Below are 19015 nucleotides of genomic sequence, written 5' to 3'. Positions count from 1 at the left end.
CTTCGACTGGTTCTTATGTGGGTTTGATTTCAACTGCAGTTTCAACCATTTGATTACATGAAGCTGGGGATTAAATAAAGTTTACTGCATCGTACAATGTGCTGTGAAATCATCGGTCTAAACCAAGGTCTGTTTTTTATGTAGAAAGTATTTTAATTTACCACTTAACCTTTGGAAATATTTATGCCACCTGCTTAGGTGTGTATATTTTACATATCACCATTCGAAAATGCAATTATTTACTGTCAGAGCACTTACGGTTTTACTCTCCTCAGGTTCAAAGGCAATAAACAGATGGCAACTTGCTCCAGGCTCCACAATACCAATCGGATTGAGCAATGAAAAAGGACCACATGGGTTCAGAATTGAGAAACGTGGCTACAATGAATATGTCAAGGTTCATAATGGAGAAAAGTAATACAACATGTATACCTACAGATTATGTAATTTCTTTTAAACAAAATGCCAGTGCTGACCTGTCCGTTTTAGAATGTTAGTTGTCTGGCTCTCCGGCTGATGTATTGGCTTCAGTGTTAAATCACTAACGTTTAACAAGTATACAGGTACAGTAAGTTATTTTGACATTTTTCTGACACTCATTTACATCATGCTTGTTTTAGGTCTGTGACTCAAAAAGTACCAGGCAGCAAGCATTTTAAGAAGGAGGTCTGCATTAGTAGCCACCCACCTCAGTTCTCTCTTTACAGGTATACTTTAAAAAGGTAACACAGATTATTATTATACAGGATTTATATAGCGCCAACAGTTTTCTCAGCGCTTTACAATATAAAGGGAGACAATACAGCAACAATACAGTTCAATACAAGAGGGAAAGGAGGGTCCTGCTCCTTGGAGCTTACAATCTAGGAGATGTATTGCAATGTCACCTCCTCTGCAGCACTAACCAGTAAAATACATACCTGTTGGCAGGACCAAGCTCAATCTATTAACTAGTGGCCTGCTGGCTTCCCCAAAATTTCCAGGTATAAACCACAGGAAAGAGGAAGGATCTGTGTGAATCAGGAACAAGCAATCAGTGCCTCTCCCTCACAAAAATCTTGCTCCTGATCATTTAGACCAAGATGGGCAGGCTGATTGTATCCAAGTCGATCCATCAATAATTGAATGATGGATCGAATTGGTTACTACCGGTATGTTGGATTATTAGCATGCGATTATTGCCAACAGCTACAGTAATCTTTGTGTTCTCCTGGCAGGGAGGGCTCCTTGTGCCCCCCTGCTAGGAGAACACAATAGCTCTTCCCTCTTCCCCCATCAACACTGACTGTGTTGATGAAGGAAGCAAAGAATTTTCTTTCCTGCAACCAGAAAATTAAGCAATCGCATAATTTATGGCTTGATTTATTGTTGGTTTAGAGCTGCTAATTAAATTCCCTTATAAACAGATAACCACTAGGGGGAGCATTCACATACTTGTATTTAATTAGATTTTAAAATATACAGGAGTAGAACGTGTAAAAATGTCATATAAGAACTTATAGTCAGAAAAAGGTTACTGGTATAACTTTAGTAAACCTGTCACAAAGCTAGACAACTGAGGATATGACAAAAAACTGCGTAAACAGAGGTTACCTTCAGTAAGAAATATAAATTCAAAACAATCTGCAGATCCAGAGATATACGAAGTTAAAATTATATACATACAGCAAACGTTTGTAAATCATAAAGCTGGCAGCACACAACTACATATAACTTGCAGTTTAAAACAATAAATAGATATGTATTTAAATAAAACCTGTCACCTTGCCCAGCAGAGGTCCAGGCAAACTACTAAATACATAGCTTAAAGAGACCCCCTTGTCCATTAAGAGGAAAGCGACAGAGTATGTGTAAAGCCCACCCTCTCATCACATTATATTTACCTCCTCAGCACTGCTGCTCCTCCTTCAGTGCCTGCTGCTGTGAAATCCCTACGCTTTTGATTAGCGGGGAGAATGAATCTTTTCCCATGACACAGTGCTCAGGCCTAGCAGCCAATCACTAGGCCTGAGCAATGTCACATGATGGGGGTGGGTGACATCGTTGCTCCCTCTAAACTCCTACACTGGGTTTTTGGTGGCAGCTGTAATGATGGATAAAATTTATAGCATAGGGTGGCCAGGGTGTGGCCTGAATGGGCAAAGTGAAAGCATTACTTTAAAGTGGTATTAAAACCCCAAAACAAAAATGTAATATATTGTAGTTTTCCAGTCCATAAATGTGATAGCTGCATTAGTTTTCTATTTTAGGCTTTTTTCCCTTTATTTTCACCTGTTGATCTGTCCAGTAACACACTTCCTATGTGTCTTCACTCCATTCCACTCCTGTGTGTCTCTACTCCACTGGAGAAGCAACAGACACCTTTAGACAGCACTACTGTCAGTCTGGGGAAGGGTAGTTTTAGATGTACTAGTAGATTTGGGCTTGACTAACAAATTAACGCCAAACTGCAGCCAACACTTTTTAAGCAGCTACAGCAAGAGTATTGTTTCCTTTTGGTATAAAGGTTTTATACAAAACAAATAAATAAAAGATGTTAAAGGAAATTGAAAAATAACAGACTTACTGGCCAGATCAACAAATTAAAATAAAGGGAAAAAGCCTAAAAAAGAAAACGCATGCAGTCACCAAAATAAACATATATTTGCCTGACATTTTGCTATAACAGTATATTATGTGTCCACAAAGCATGTCAAAAAACTTGCATTACAGCTGTATAGCTTATATTCTAATAGCCTTTATACAGATTTGCATTAACATTTACTTTAAATACATTTTTTGGGGATATATTACATTATTATTATTATTATTTTTATAGGAGAGTATTCATAATTAAAAATTTTGAGTATAATGTCTTCTGCTTTTTGTTACCCATACATGCAATATTGGAATGACAAGGTCAGACTTAATTAGGAAATTGCTATTTTAGGTGACAGAGGATACAGTGCCAATAACAAGGGCTAATATGAATTCATCCCAACACTATAAATTAAACCTATCGTATTGAGACTTGAAGGATACTTCCACAGACTCAGCTGAAATGTTCTGCAATGAAACTGTCTTCACTAATTTTTGACCTGAAATAAACACAAATACATATAGGCTTGAAAATCAAATTTTCTGCCAAAAAAACAAAATGCAGGCATATACTGTATACCAAATAAATAAAATTTAAATAGACCATTATGAACAAAGGAATGTCATTAATGACATTGGTGGGAATGTAATGTTTGTTTATTCATTTTATTATTTATTTAATTGTATATATAGGGAGGGTTGTGAACACTGATTTCACCTTGAACCAGGATGTGGTACGATATCAACGGACAGGACAGTATTGGACATTTACTTCGGATATACTGATGTAAATGTCCAGTGTATATCGTCAGCTTGTTTGGTTAAAGGGTAAGTTCACCTTTACCAAAAAACTGCTTATGGCAGATAAGGGGTGTCTGTAGAGAAAAATATACTGTGCAGCTCTGACTAAAGTTGAATAATGCCCTTTCTATAGCTTTAGGCCATTTACGTACCTCACGAAGCCTGAAAACTCTTAGGACGTTGGTAGGATGTTGCTAAGAGAGGCTCAGCTTTTACTGCTAATCATCACCATTAAAGGAGAAAGCTCTCAAACAGAGCTCAGGGCTATTGCAACAGGGGAGAGCAAAAGCATGTGAGGAGGTTTGAATCAAAGGAAAAGCTCATTCTTGTGATGTTGAAGGTGGACAGTAATTGCTGGGCCTCTATTAGCAATGTCCTGGGAGTTTTCAGGCTAGGCTTCATGAGGTATTGAAATGGCCTACACCTATAGCAAGGGCATTATTCAATTTTGGTCAAAGCTGCACAGTTTGTTTTTATCTAAAGACATCCCTTATGTGCATAAGCAGTTTTTGGTAAACGTAAACTTTGCCTTTAAGCTTTAAAAACGAAAGATATAAGCTGACTGGTTGCCATGCACAGGTGTTCCAGATTCTGACTGCCCCAATTTTGATCAATTCCCCTCACTATTTTTGTTGTTTTAGTGTTATCTTTGCTACAAATACAGTATGTATAGCTGATATAAATGTCCAATGCTGTCTTCTATGCTGATATTATACTACATCTTTACTCATGGAGAAAGACAAGTGGTCACAACCCTCCTTATATGCATTTACAGTTAATTTCGATCAGTAGCTTAGAAAACAGATTGTAACATTTGCTCTCTGATTGCCATTGAGAGGCTAGCAGTCCATGGCATAACTAGAAATACCAGGGGGCCTCTTACCCCAATGGTGGTAAATGGACTGTAATGTAACCTTCTTAACAACACTTTAAAAAACTGATGGGCAGACAATTAGCTTCTATACCTAAAGAGATCATTTTACTATTTTAAAAAGTAAAAAGAAACATTCACTGAAAAGAAGAGATTTAATGTTTACTCGTTCCACTGCCCACGTCTCTGAACCTCGCCATCTTTAAGAGATAATCTTGCTGGAAAATATTCTGCACCTGACACTTCTGGGAGTTTAGGATTCCGGCATTCCCAGCTGTACTTTGTGCTTCCATCTGTCAGCTGCTACATCACTACAGGATAAAGTAGTACTGTGGGGACCAGATGAACAAGAGTGCAGCAAGGGACCAGACACATCCAGAAGTGTGTGAGATGCTGAAGAGACTTTAGAAAGCCAATTCCAAAATGGAAAAGTTTGGTCTTATGGGCAGCAGGACAGGAGGTGCCTCATTTTACTTTTTATAAATAGATATAGAGTTGCTTTATTGTATCTTTATAGAGCTCCTGAACATGTCGCTTTTGAGGTCTTTAGGTAAGTTCTCTCAGAGTCTCAGCTTTATCCTCTGAACCTGTGCTGTGTATCAAAGGAGAGAGCTTTTCCTTCATGATCAGAACCAGGATGACACAGGCAGGAGGATTAATGCACAGTGAGTACATTTTTATTGTAATTTCTTTTCAGACATGGATGGTGTCACTTCTTGCATCTGGGCCTCAGACCAGCTGCTTGAACTGCTATGGTTGTAGTGAGACGTTTGGTAACAGCAGGACAGGGTAGGCCCTATGCGCCTAACAGACCTCAGTACCATACCTCCCAACTTTCTGAGATGGGAATGAGGGACACCAATAAGAAGAAGTATATATTCATAGGACACACCCCTTTCCATGTCCCCTTACAAGAATTATGCAAAAAATTATTGGTTAAAACTAGAAGTGTTTTTTTTAGAACTACCATTCCGTTTATATTGGCTTTTTAAATGTACAAATGCAACAATTTAGAAATTGGATGAAAGGGTTATTTTATATATATAGATCGGACAAATGAAGAGGGACAAAGGGACTTTGTTAAAAATGAGGGACAGTCCAAAATCAGGGACAGCTGGGAGCTATGCAGTACCAGAATCACATGGTGAGTAACATTTTAAAGTTCTGGTTGAAACTCAATTTACTTTCATTATGGAAATAGAATCTGAGTAAAGCGAAGCGAAACTTGATAATAAACCTTTTGCTGTTCATGTTTTGTATCCAGAACAGCATACTACTGTAGGTATTGATAACAACATTTTTACAATAACAAAATAAATATAATAAGATCTAACAACATGGTATCTTCAGTGAAGAACCGGAGAGGTAAGACTTGCAAAATGACAAAGCATAGATTCTAACACTTCTAATGTGTTCACTCTCAGTCAGAGGAGAACTGTACATTGCGTGAGCCTGCCCGTAGGTAAATGAGGTTGTAGTCAAACCACATTCTGCAATATGTTTTTTTTAATACAACATTGTTCTAAGCAATAATGATGTGAAAAATGCATTGATTCATGGAAATAAATCCGCTTTCAGTTCAGTGAAGATTTATGATTAATGCTACACGTGATCTCTAGTGTTACCTACTGGCATTTTATATACTGTATGTCTTAGGGACTCTATCATTTAGTTTCACCCATCATAAAGCTCTAAGATTTGTGTTTTCATGTCTACATCACCCCGGTCACATCAAAGCCGATTTTGAAATTGTGCGACTTACAGTGAAGTAGCACCAATAGTGCACACACTACTTTAGAAATCAATGCGGCTCTGACCAAGTCAGAACTGCACCGATATGACCGCTCTAATGGAGGACATTAGGGTGCAACTTGGCATATGATTTGCAAGTCGCATGGCATGCAAATCGCATGCCATGTCGCACCCGATGTGACTGGGGTATAAAGGTTCTCAGTCACACTCAACTACTGTAGATTTGTTCTGTAATGGTAAAGATGTTTCACTACTCATCCAAGTAGCTTCCTCAGTTCTAAGGAGTGTCAGGAACATACTTATTAGAACTGATATACAAGAATGGCACAATTGGTGATACTAATAGGAAAAGTAAAAAATAAAAGCTAACAACCTCAGCAATATATATATATATATATATATATATATATATATATCTAGGGCCCCCTGTTGATCAGAGTTCAGTAATATTCATAAACATAATAAAATTTCAGAACACACAGGGTTAATGGGACATCCTCCACACACACACACTTGCTGCAACTCTCAGAGACCTCTGGGAAGCTTTGAAAAAAACAAGAGATAAAACAGAACAGAGGGCGCAATTCAAGTGCAGTGTAATGAATTTTAATGATAAAAAACAGACAACTGCCCACTCACATATATATGGAACATGCTTCAGCTTGTCAAACTAAGTCTCAGGGGAACCATCAGCTCAAGCAGCTCGCACAGCCTCACATTACAGTACTGCTTGTGAAGAGTAAGCAAAGTTGCTGAACAGTCACTGCAGGCAAGTACAGGAGGGCAAATGAAAGCATAGGAACCCAGAGTGGAGATGTCACAGGCTGTGGGAGGGTGTGGGCATGGCAATGCATTTCGAAGTTGCCTGCTTTCTTATTAGAACTGTTGTATGTTACCAACATGCCCGGTCTGGGACAAAAAATAGGCCCAGGCATTTTTTACTGAGCAGCCACAAGCCCAGGGACTCTTTCCTCAGAGCCTGGAGGTGAAACGCCAGGGCCTGGTAGCAAAAGCGACCTTTTGTGACCCTGGTAGTTTCGCCACTAGTGTCAGTAGGTTTTTATTACATTTTTTACAAAGTTATATTTTATTATTATTTTACATTTTTTCGTAGGCAAGAAAGAGAGAAGGAAAGAAAGGGAAGGAGGGAAAGAAGGAAAGGAGAGAGAAAGAAAGAGAAACAGGAGACAGAGAGAGAGAGGAAGAAAGGAGAGAAAGAATAAGAGAAGGAAAGGAAAAGAAAACAGGAGACAGAGTGAGAGAGAGAGAGAAGTATAAAAAGAAAATGCCCTGGCATTGGTGGGAGTAAACAATGCTAAAGGCTTGGTGGTCAATGGGAGTTTAAAGAAAAAACAAAACAAAAAAACAAACAAAACAACATCATTGGTGTCATTGGAAGAATTAGATCCCCATCTCTGGTGTTAATAGTGCACCATCATTGGTGTCCGTGGGAGGAATAGTGCCCCATCATTCATGTCAGTAGGAGGAATAGTGCCCCATTATTGGTGTCAGTAGGAGGAGGAATAGTGCCCCGTCATTGGTGTCAGTGGGAGGAACAGTGCCCCATCATTGGTGTCAGTGGGAGAGAAACAGGAGACAGAGAGAAAGAGAGAAAGAAAAAAGGAAGTATAGAAAGAAAGGGGAAGAGAAGACACAAGGCTGGTGGACAGAGTAGGCGGAGCAGACAAAGGAGGAGAGGGCAGAACCAGCTTTCTCTCTCCTCCCCTGTCTGTGGTGGGCCAGGAACTGTCAGCACTGGGGACAGAATATGCTGACAGACGATCCACAGCAGCCACAGGGAAGGGGAAACCTGGCGGCAGCGCTGCAGGAGATATGGGGAGGGGTGCATACAGTAATCCACAGCATGCAGGAGATAGATAGGTGGAGCAGCTGGGTGGCACACAGGGGAATCAAGAAATGTGCGGTTCCTCTAAGTGCCACCAGCTGCCCCTCCTACCCAGGTGGCTCCGGCCCACTGGGCAAATGCCGAGTGTGCCCTATGGCCAGTTCGGGCCTGGTTACTGACAATGATTAGAACTGAGGAAGCTACTTAGATGAGTGATGTAACATTGTCAACAATACAAAACAAGTCCTAAACAATGCTATCCTATAGTATCAATTCATGTCCCAATCACCATCCATGAAACCCATGAACATGGGTACAGATGGCAGATACCTAGGCCTTGTCTCCTCCCATGTACACATATAACACAAACTTGAAAGGCCATGCACCATTCCTCTGCAACCCCTCTAAATCAATTATGTTGGAGCAAGCAGAGAGGACACACCATATACCAGTTTCCCCTGATACATTTCGTAATACTAAAACCCATTACAATATCATAATGTGAACATATATATATATATATATATATATATATATATATATATATAGATTTAAGGGAAATTTAGAATAGGACATCTCTGCATGGTTGGTTTAATTTCATAAAACTATATGTGGGAGTTGTTTTGGCAATGTCCTAAAAAGTTTAATCATTTGCTGTTCCCTGACTTTGGGATCAAACCCCATTAGGAAGTACAATGCATCAGAAGAAGCAAGCAAGTGAAGTGTCTTCTCTGCTTGCATCAGTATGAGGATTTAAGGAGTTGCAAAGAAGTGGTGTGTGGCCTAACGTGTGTGACATAGTTTGACAAGTCCTATTTAATATGACCAACTACTCATAACTTTAACTTTGTTTCTATTGTCTTTCAACATCCAAGGTCATTAGGAGGAGTCATGAACCCTGTTTTTTTACTTGAAAAATCACACCACCTGAGATCTAGTGGGTAATTCAGCCCACCAGTGTCCATCCATAACTGATATATCAGATATGAATAGGCCAGCTCTTTATCCAAATAAAGACATACAGTGTTTGTGAATTACAATAATAACAATAATAAATTGGCTTTTACAGTTTCTGTGCTATTCTAGCAATGTAAAATATGATATTTTGAGAAAAGGTAAGAAAGAATTACAAGAGATAGCATAATATAAACCACAAGGAAAAATATCAGTCTTGCTCACTGCAAAATCTTTTCTACTAAAGCCAAGACACGCTAACATAAAATGTAATTGAGCTGTTTGGAGTTATGCTTGTAGCTCTTAATTTGGAAATCCATTACACATGGTAATCTATAGAAGAAACACTGCATATCAAATAAATACATCATCCCCTCCTTTCTCCTCCTGATACAGAAGGTGAGACACAGCTATAGTGCAATTTATATACATTTACAGAGTCTGGCTTGTGAGGAACTTATTTGCTAAAGAGAGCCAGTAGCTATTAATAAAATTTTGATAGTAATGTTAACTGAAGCTTTTCTGGTAATTTTTTGATGAAGTGGAGGGAAGCGCATTGCCATTAACTGGGCTCTGCCTCATTCTAGTGATTGAGTACCTATTGCAGCAGCTCCAAAATTGATGAGATGGCGTCCATTTTCAGAAGTGACAATCAGAGGTGGGGCAATGGTAGGGCAGTGCAGCTCAAGGTACAGGGTGTTATATGGGCTGTGGAAAAACATTTAAAAGGTACTGTTAAAGGGGTTATACATCCAAAATATAAAAACATAGACTATAGATTGAGAAGAGGAGATTAAGGGGGGATATGATCAATATGTATAAATACATCAGTGGTTCATATAGTGAAGTCGGAGTAGAGTTTTTAACCCTGAGCTCATCACAGAGGACCAAGGGCATTCTTTACGTCTGGAGGAAAAGAAATTTAATCTCCAAAGGTTTCTTCATAGTAAGAGCTGTGAAAATGTGGCATAGACTCCCTCAAGAGTTGGTTCTGGCCAGCTCAGTGGATTGTTTTAAAAAAGTCCTGGATTCTTTCTTGGATACACAGAATATAACTGGATACTAACAGTTATAGGTAAAGTTGATCCAGGGAATATCCGATTGCCTCTCGAGAAATCAGGAAGGAATTTTTTTCCACTGAAGGAGCAAATTGAATCATGATTTGCTGGGTTTTCTCTGGATCAACTGTGGGTGTAGGATTAAACTTTTTTTAGTTTTATTTGTTGAACTGGTTGGATTTTTTTCTTTTTTCAGCTGGTCTAATTATGTAACTATGTATTGTGTTTTTTTACATTAAAATTCAAGAAAGTATATTTATTCCCAAACTGCATTTGAAAAACAGCTGGGCAAATACTGTGGGACATAAGAAATTGCAAAACCCACCAATTTAGTCTCTAGTGCCTCTGCTTTAAAAAAAATATATAATGTTTGGGGGTTCTAAGAAACTTTCTAGCAAAAAAAAATTGTTACATGTAAACAAAAGGTACCAGAAAAGGTCTTTATGTGGTTATATAAAATCTTTGTGATTGGGTTTACATTTACTCTAACAGGTGCCATAATTTGGTCTAGTGCTATGAAAATATGCATAAAAGTAAGAGGACATCAATGTGCTTTTGTTTCCCAGTTTTAGTGCAGCTGTCAACAAATATTAATAATTTTCTTACTAGTCAAAGCAGACATGTATAAACTGACAAACACTAGAGGCAACATTCATGAAACACGTTCGTACCTGAAGTTAAGGCTTTCATTTTCTTTACGTTTACCAATGTCACAACAGGCAATGCAACAAGGTATAACATATTTGTCAAATTTGCCCATAAACCTTCTGTAGATGGACAGTCTGGCAGCTGTGTATTCATCAGAACTGCAAATAACATCAACAGCATAAAAGGTCAGGAAGCATATATTAACCTTATTTGTAATTATACATTGTCAACTGTTTTGAGGGTATTATTCATATTTACCAAAGCTTAGCTGTCCAACAGCTCTGTGTATTACTGCTTAAAGTGATAACCCAACAATTTAAGTATATCTAAAGCCAGGCCTTTTATTTGGTTTTAAATGTAGTAGGAAATACTTAAAACTTTTGTCAGGTTTTGTTTTATCTGTCTCTCCAAGGAGATCTCTGGCCCAGGGACACAGCAGGAATTTAGAGGAAATCTCTCCAAACTGAGGGGAAATCCCTTCTTAGTTCACCAAAACAGGGTCCCCGGTGAGGGATTTCCCTTCACATCAGGTACCGGTAATAACTGTAAAATTATGGATTTTCTTTTGATTTCCGATACTGGTCACCATTAGTGCTTTGCAGACAAAAATTTAATTGATAAGAAAGAACAATGAGTGGTAATTACAATGGGTATAGAACTATAACTGAGCTCAAACAAGGATCACTCCCTTCTCAATGGCACACAAAGCCATTTGACTTTCAACTGTGACTATCTGTTGTAATTTTTATTAGCTTAGCATGGAAAGAGCTTTCCTTGAGAATTTCAGTCCCTGCTAGTGCAGGAAACAATCAACTATGGGTGGAAAAGCATTGTCAAAAGATCTCCGAGATAAAGTTGTGGACAGGCACAAGTCAGGAGATGGATACAAAAATGTCAAAGGGTTTATCAATGCCTAGAAGCACAGTGAAGTCTAATATTAAGAAGTGGAGGGTATTTGTGGCACAACACAGACCCTCCCTGGATCAGGACATTACTCCAAACTGGATGAAAGAGCCAGGAAGAAACTGGTCAGAGAGGCAACCAAGAGGCCTACAGCAACTCTGAAGCAGTTGCAGGAATGACAAATGGTGGTCATTGTGTGCATGTGACAACAATATCATAAATTCTCCAAAAATGTGGTTTGTATGGGAGGGTTGCAAGCAAAAAGCTATTGCTCAAGAAAGGCCACATGCAGTCACGATTGAGCTTTGCCAAAACGCACCTTGAAGATTCTGAGGCCACATGGAAAAAGGTGTTATGGTCAGATGAGACTAAAATTGAATGATTTGGCCTTAACACCAAACGATATATCTGGCAGAATTCCAATACAACTCGCCATCCAAATAACACCATTCCTACAGTAAAGCATGGAGGTGGTAATATCGTGTTATGGGGGAGTTTCTCTGCAGCAGGGACTGGAGCACTTCTCATGATAGAAGGAAAAACTGAATATACCGTCAAATTCTTGAGGAAAATCTGCTGCCCTCTGCCAGAAAGTTGTCAATGGAAAAAAGGTTTACCTGCCAACATGACAATGACCCAAAGCACACAGCAAAAATGACCACACAGTGATTGAAGGAGAAAAAAAGGTGAATGTCCTTGCATGGCCTAGTCAGAGCCCAGCCATAAACCCCATTGGAAATCTGTGGAATGACTTGAAGACTGCAGTTCAAAAACAGTCACCACCACATTTAACTGAACCTGAGCAGTTCTGAAAAGAAGAGTGGGCAACTACTGCAAAGTCTAGATGTGCAAAGTTAGTAGAGACATATCCCAACAGACTAAAGGCTGTAATTAAAGCAAAAGGTGGTTCAATAAAATCCTGACACAAGGGGGTGATCCTTTTTCAAACTCAGTGATTCTGTTTTTGAATTAAAAAAAAAACATTCTGACATGTTAGTGTTATATTTTTTACTTGGATGTTATAAGTTGCACAGAGTAAATACAGCTGGATAAAACTAAATTTGTGTCTGTCTTCATTTTCGGCTGCAAAGTAACAAAAACATGTTTATTCTTTTCTATATCCCCTGCAAAATAAAAACTAAAATCCTTTTCTACAGGATGCTAAATTCTCCAAATATCTGAAAGACAAATATTAAAAGCCCAATGTGCTAAGTTTGACGATGTATGAGAAGAAGGTAAAATACGTTAGTTCATTGAAGCCTGCACCAACCAATATTGGTTTATTTATGAAGGAAATGAGCTTTTGTTAGATCCAATTAAAAAATTCACTTGGTTTTATCAAAAGCATAAACATTAATGCAATGAAAAGTAAAATTATTTGCTAGTACAGAAACATACAGCAAATGTATATCTTTTTGGATTCTATATCATCCATTTCTTGCATTTGATTCCAGGAAGTATTTAATGTACCTGGATCTACTCTAAGGCAAAAGACTTGGTTTTCTATCTTCTCCAAACTAGGACCAGTAGCATTATTTATTACCGTGAGGTCGTCTAAGTAAACTGGTATTGATTCCAGGAATTTTGAAACAGTGGCATTATTCCTTTACCACTTCAGAAGTAATAGTTTTTTAGTCTGTAGAACATACCTTTTTATTCACAGAAAGCAAATTACTGCTATCAATATCTAAATTCTGTTTTAGGGAAATGTATTTTTTAGATGATAACATTTCCCTATGGGTTGAAACCTTGTTGCTGTTTATGTTTTTATGAGAAGAAGGTAAAATACGTTAGTTCATTGAAGCCTCCACCAACCAATATTGGTTTATTTATGAAGGAAACGAGCTTTTGTTAGATCCAATTAAAAAATTCACTTGGTTTTATCAAAAGCATAAACATTAATGCAATGAAAAGTAAAATTATTTGCTAGTACAGAAACATACAGCAAATGTATATCTTGAATTTCCAACTATTTTATGTGCTAAAATGTTAACAATAAGATTTTTATTAAAGAGGATGGCTATATCACCTTTCTTATCTTTAGCTAGAGATAAGACAATTGGGCCAACCAAATCAGTTTTCAGCTTTTGGTTTTCATCAAAGTTAAGGTAAGATCTTTGAAGCAAAGCACTATCTGCTTTAGACTTCTTTAGAGCTTGCAAAATCTTCTTTTTAATTGGAGGATTCTACCTATTTATATTCCGTGAAACTACTTTATCCATAATCAGCGAAGAATAAATGATTAGAGTATTATAGTTGGCTGAATCTATGTAGAGCAATATTAAAAAAATCTGAGGTTGAAACACAATTTACAGAAATGTATTGGTATAATACACAAACCTGTAAGAATAAATAGTAATTGCCTGCAAAACATAACTAAATCAGTTTAGAACTTTTTTCAAACTATAGAAAAAGTCATGTAAAATATTCTCATTAAAATAACTCCTTATATTACAAACAATGGTGCGAAGACCATATATCATTTAAAAAAAAAAGAGCCAAACTGCATATAAATATGGAAATAAGAAAATATAATAAACAGCCTATTTGGAGATGTATTTATATTTCTTGTGTCCTGCAAGAGTTGTAGGGGAAATGTCCAGAGATCAAGCCTGATAACTGGTAGCATAAGATGGCAGGAAAAATAAGATCAATTCTAGTCAATCCACTGACGACTTTCCACAATGTACATTTTAAGACAGAGTCTATCTTCATCAGGGTTCACATTCGGTTTTGATATAAGATACATAAGATACTAGGATAGGATAGTGATAATGTTTATATTGGTACATACAGGGTCAATGCAAAGCAAAGAAAATGCTTTCTTTTTGCTGAGACATGTTATATGAGAAATCCTAAACAATTAGAATCCAATAATCTGCAAGTTTTATAGGGTCTGCTTTTTGTATTTGTGTAGAAAGTTACGCTTATCATTGTAATCCAAATATGTAGCAATCATCAATTTAATCTAAAAAACCTTTCTAGGAGAGCCAATCTGGTGCCAAACAGGGAGTTTCTCTTTAGGAAAGCCAAGCAGTTTTTGCAGAGTAACTGCCATAAGTGTTATGAGTTGAGAAAATGTAGGACTCTCAGGAATGCCAATAAATCATAAATCAATGCATCCATACCTGTTTTCAAGATCCTCTAATTTGGATTCTATATCATCCATTTCTTGCATTTGATTCCAGGAAGTATTTAATGTACCTGGATCTACTCTAAGGCAAAAGACTTGGTTTTCTATCTTCTCCAAACTAGGACCAGTAGCATTATTTATTACCGTGAGGTCGTCTAACTAAACTGGTATTGATTCCAGGAATTTTGAAACAGTGGCATTATTTCCTTTACCACTTCAGAAGTAATAGTTTTTTAGTCTGTAGAACATACCTTTTTATTCACAGAAAGCAAATTACTGCTATCAATATCTAAATTCTGTTTTAGGGAAATGTATTTTTTAGATGATAACATTTCCCTATGGGTTGAAACCTTGTTGCTGTTTATGTTTTCTACAGTGAGGCCCTGACTTTAATAAAAAATCACACTTAGAAGGAATGCATTTGCAGAGTGCAAAAAATTTACTAAAATGTAACAAAATAAATGTAAAGAGAACATAATATGCCAATGTCAGTACAGACAGCCTGGAGATGGACAATGAGGATTACAACCCCCTGAATTCCACAGAAAAGAACAGGCAGGCCCATCAGGAATCCTCCTCCTCCTCCACCACCCAGACAATCTGGAACTCTTAGTCTCTAACTGCCTCCTAAAAATGGTGAAGTTTGTACTTTACATCCATCCCCACTACGCACACACAGTCAAAGTTGGGCAGCAGCTTTGCCTTCATAGCACACTCAAGAAAGATGACCCAATCCACTAAAATATGGACCAGCCAGGTCATTAACATGACAAAGTGAACAAATGAAGAGCCACAGAGCACCAACACCACATTCTGCAGCCTGCACTCAGGCATTTATTTGCAGAGTCTGAACCAGCAAACCAGCACTATTCAAAGTGGTGATGCGTAACCAGCCATCTCTTTCACATCTATCGCTTGCCTGCATCCCAGGAGTCTCTGTGAAGCTGGACAACTTGTCATCCAACAAAAGCCTCAGTAGCTGCCACTTCAATGTCCTGATGTACTTACTGTAGTAAACATGAAGTCCTGCCCATCTGTCCCAGGCCAGCAGTCAGAGCAGCTTCTATGTGAACAAGTGCCAGGATAAACCAGCCCTAAGGACGACTGGAAAGGATTTGCAGCATTGTAACAAAGCCTGCCCTTTGCACCTAAAAAACTCCTAATCCAGCCTTCCCTTTTATCTTCAACCACAACAGATGAGGAGATGAAGACAGGAGACCCCAATGTGCCACATTGCTGCCTACTTCTATCCACGAGCCTTAACCCAACAGTCATAGGATAACACTGGTTTTCTCTAGGACAGAGTAGTCCTGGTGGCTGGGCTTATGAACAACAGTCAGAAAACAGATTAAATGGGTGACAGAGGAGTCTATATCCTGAACAACCCAGCAATTAAGTTGCTTTCCATGTCTGATGATTGCCAAACACAAGCCAAAGACACCCAAAGTTTCACCTGCAGAAAGCAAAATGAGTGTCAACTAGGAGATTACATAGAATTAGCAAAATAGAGAAGTGAACAGTAAACATTCAAGGCATTGCACTGTTGTACAACTATGAACTCTGGCAGCTTTTGTTGTTAATATAACAAAGGTGGAAGGATTTCATTATTTAAAATGATTTTGTTTCCTAAAATAATTTATACTTTTCTTAACTTATACTACTGGTTACTAGACAAAGAGATTTGAATGCTATTGAATCATGCGTTTTAAAGTTTATTTGGGATATTAAAAGGTCACAAATTAGTCTACCAATGTACCAATTTCTGTGATATAAAAAAAAAGGCCTTCAATTTTTGGTAGTTAATAATTTCAGGAGAGAAAACATTTAAACATTGATCATTAAGCTGTTACAGGGTTTAATATCCCTTTTAACAAATTATCCAATCATAGAAATAAATGTGGCTTTCCAAACACAAATTTGGCACATTGCATGCAGTGGCATGAAGAAACAACCCTGTTACAATGTAAGATTGCTAGATAAAGAAGTTTAATGTTAAAAAGTTGCTGTTCATTATCTAATAATAGACCAACTTTATTGAGCTGATATGGAGAAGAGGCTTATCAGAGACTTTTGGATCAGGGAGGACTGGCACTCCATAATATGCATCTATATTATATGGATGCTTAGATTCAACATTTAACAGATCTCTTTAGGTCAGGAATTGAGACTCTACACATATACTAATGCAAAATAATGGGTAATTTGTTGGTAATCTCAATAAAAGAAGCCAGACAGTTTTTGCATTGGAAGTCTTCCCACGTTTTTAATGATTCAAATTTGCAACATAGTTAAATCTATGTTTAAAGAAATGTCTCTTCTGCAACAAAATGCCCCATACCTGCCTGCTTGTTGTCTTCTCAAGCACTGTAAACCAAGTTGCACATGCACAATTTAGCTTATAGTGCCAGTCCAATCTATGGGTGCCAGAATGATGGACTCCTGAGCATGTGCAGGAGGGATGTCATCCTACGCCAGCCAATGAAGACAGCCAAAGACCTACACATAAGAGAAGATCCCAACAGCGGCGAGGGACCACCTGAAAGGCCCACATTAACCCTTTTAGTTTGTTTTAATTTTGGGCAAGAGAGTGACACTAACATATTAAAATACAAACTCTCTTCCTTATATATCTAAAGTAAAAATCCAATTTAATGTCATTTCTTTTGTATTGAACTGATATGTTCAAATAATGAATTACCGTAGTCACTGACTGTGTCCTCTTTATGGATCACTGAAAACCCTTGCTTAATTCTATGCCTGTTCTGAAGGTAATAAACTACTTGACATTGCAGAAAACATGAATTATGATTTTAGCATTATATGCCTTTACATTAGTTTTCCTTATATTTTTTTATATTGTTATATTTTGTTGGCTGCCATTAAATATTATTCTGAGGCTCTTTTTCTTTCTTATTATTACAAATAATAAATACATAAAAGGTGATAATATTTTTATTACATGTAGTCAAGTACTGAACCCTTTATTTGAATTTTTAAAGGTTTCTGTAGATCCTACCTGCAGGGTTCTCCTGCTTATTCGGTCCTCTATATTGTATTCTCTAATTTTACTTCTGTGTTTATTTCTAAACCCCCCAAAAATGTTAAAGCACCAGCAAAAAAACAAACAAACAAACAAACAAACAAACAACATTTTATAGTTCTCACACGTATTAGCTGTGTTAGAATATGCATGGAATAGAATATAAAGACTGATGTGTTCTTACTCTTCTTTTATATCCTCTATCTTGGGTAGCTCTGGAGTAGGAGTGTCTTCTGGTTTGAGGGATTTCTGAACCTGCTTAGGAGATATCAACTGCTTTCGCTTGTCCTTCTTTGAAGATACATTTCTCTTTTCTCTTTTGCTCTGCAACAGTGACACATTCATTTGAATATATGTCAGAAAACCTCACATTAAAAAAAAAACAAACAAAAAAAAGTATATATATATATATATATATATATATACACACACACACAGAATAGATAGATAGACAGACACTGTCATTGTTTTTGGATTTATTTTTTCCAAGTAAATATGAAAAATCATATTTAACACTTGCAGCCATTAGCTGGTGAGTGCTAGTTAAAAGCACTAGCTTTCTGTAAGCTCATAACAGTTGAAGTCTGTAATGACTTAAATAGCAGGGGAGATAAGATTACAAAGACTGCTGAAAGGCTAAAAGGAGGAATACATCTACTCCATCTATTTAAGCAGAGGGGGAACCAGCTGACTTAAGAAAGAATACACGCACACTTTCTTTTCATTCAACCAGCAGATCACAAAAACTAAACAAGAGATGTGGATGCAGGGGTTTCCCATTGCCGCGCTATTGCATAATGACAGCAGGGACTCCCCCCTTCCTTAGAATATTCTGATAAGTGCTGCAGCCTTTAGTTGTAAACACTGAACAAATGCTTGTTTACCATCAGAATCGTTTGCCAGAAGCTGTGCTTCTGTTGAACAGACAGGGATACACACCTACCGAAATTGAGCCGGTTCCTGCTGACCCAGCTGAATTTCAGTATGTCTATACCCAGGTTTAATCAGACATAAACAACAAGCAAACAATTGGAGGTGGGCTTTCTTAACAAACATAGGTAAAACCTTTATCAGGATTTTATTATTGTGTGGGAAATTGGGAATATTTTTGCTCTCATCCTGCTAAAGTGTCTGCATTTACTGGCCTACTAAATTAGGGAATGAATAGAAAAAAATTCTCTAATGGCACCGCAGGCAACCATAACTTTCAGCTAGTGTCCCTGGTATATTGGACGGATAAGTTCTCTCTGCTTTATTTATTACATTTACTACTATCTATATTCATCAAACTGTTTCCAGTCGTATGAACTCACCATTAATTTATCTGTGAGAGTACGGCAAGCAGCTATGACAAGTGCATTATTTTTATCAGACTAAAATAGGAAATAAGAATTCTAAACTTATTTAGTGAAAAGGTGTGTGAGGCAAACCA

General features: G+C 37.5%; 1 protein-coding gene across 6 annotated transcripts in view; it reads right to left on the bottom strand.

The window, feature by feature from the left end:
- The window catches only part of CFAP74 (cilia and flagella associated protein 74), a 204189-nt gene that overhangs the window by 31053 nt on the left and 154121 nt on the right, over positions 1 to 19015 (bottom strand). For all 6 annotated transcript variants that reach the window (XM_089651853.1, XM_089651855.1, XM_089651852.1 and 3 more), the window contains exons 28-32: positions 17768 to 17907; positions 10531 to 10665; positions 9400 to 9509; positions 3022 to 3077; positions 259 to 378 (exon numbers count right to left, since the gene is read on the bottom strand). In XM_089651853.1, coding sequence (XP_089507979.1) covers positions 259 to 378; positions 3022 to 3077; positions 9400 to 9509; positions 10531 to 10665; positions 17768 to 17907 — 561 coding nt within the window. The remainder of the gene's footprint in view (positions 1 to 258; positions 379 to 3021; positions 3078 to 9399; positions 9510 to 10530; positions 10666 to 17767; positions 17908 to 19015) is intronic.

The sequence above is a fragment of the Staurois parvus genome, unplaced genomic scaffold, assembly GCF_062004578.1.
Source record: "Staurois parvus isolate SC_StPar_1 unplaced genomic scaffold, SC_StPar_1.0 ptg000663l, whole genome shotgun sequence".
NCBI classification, from domain to species: Eukaryota; Metazoa; Chordata; class Amphibia; order Anura; family Ranidae; genus Staurois; species Staurois parvus.
This window is presented reverse-complemented; position numbering and strand designations above follow the sequence as displayed.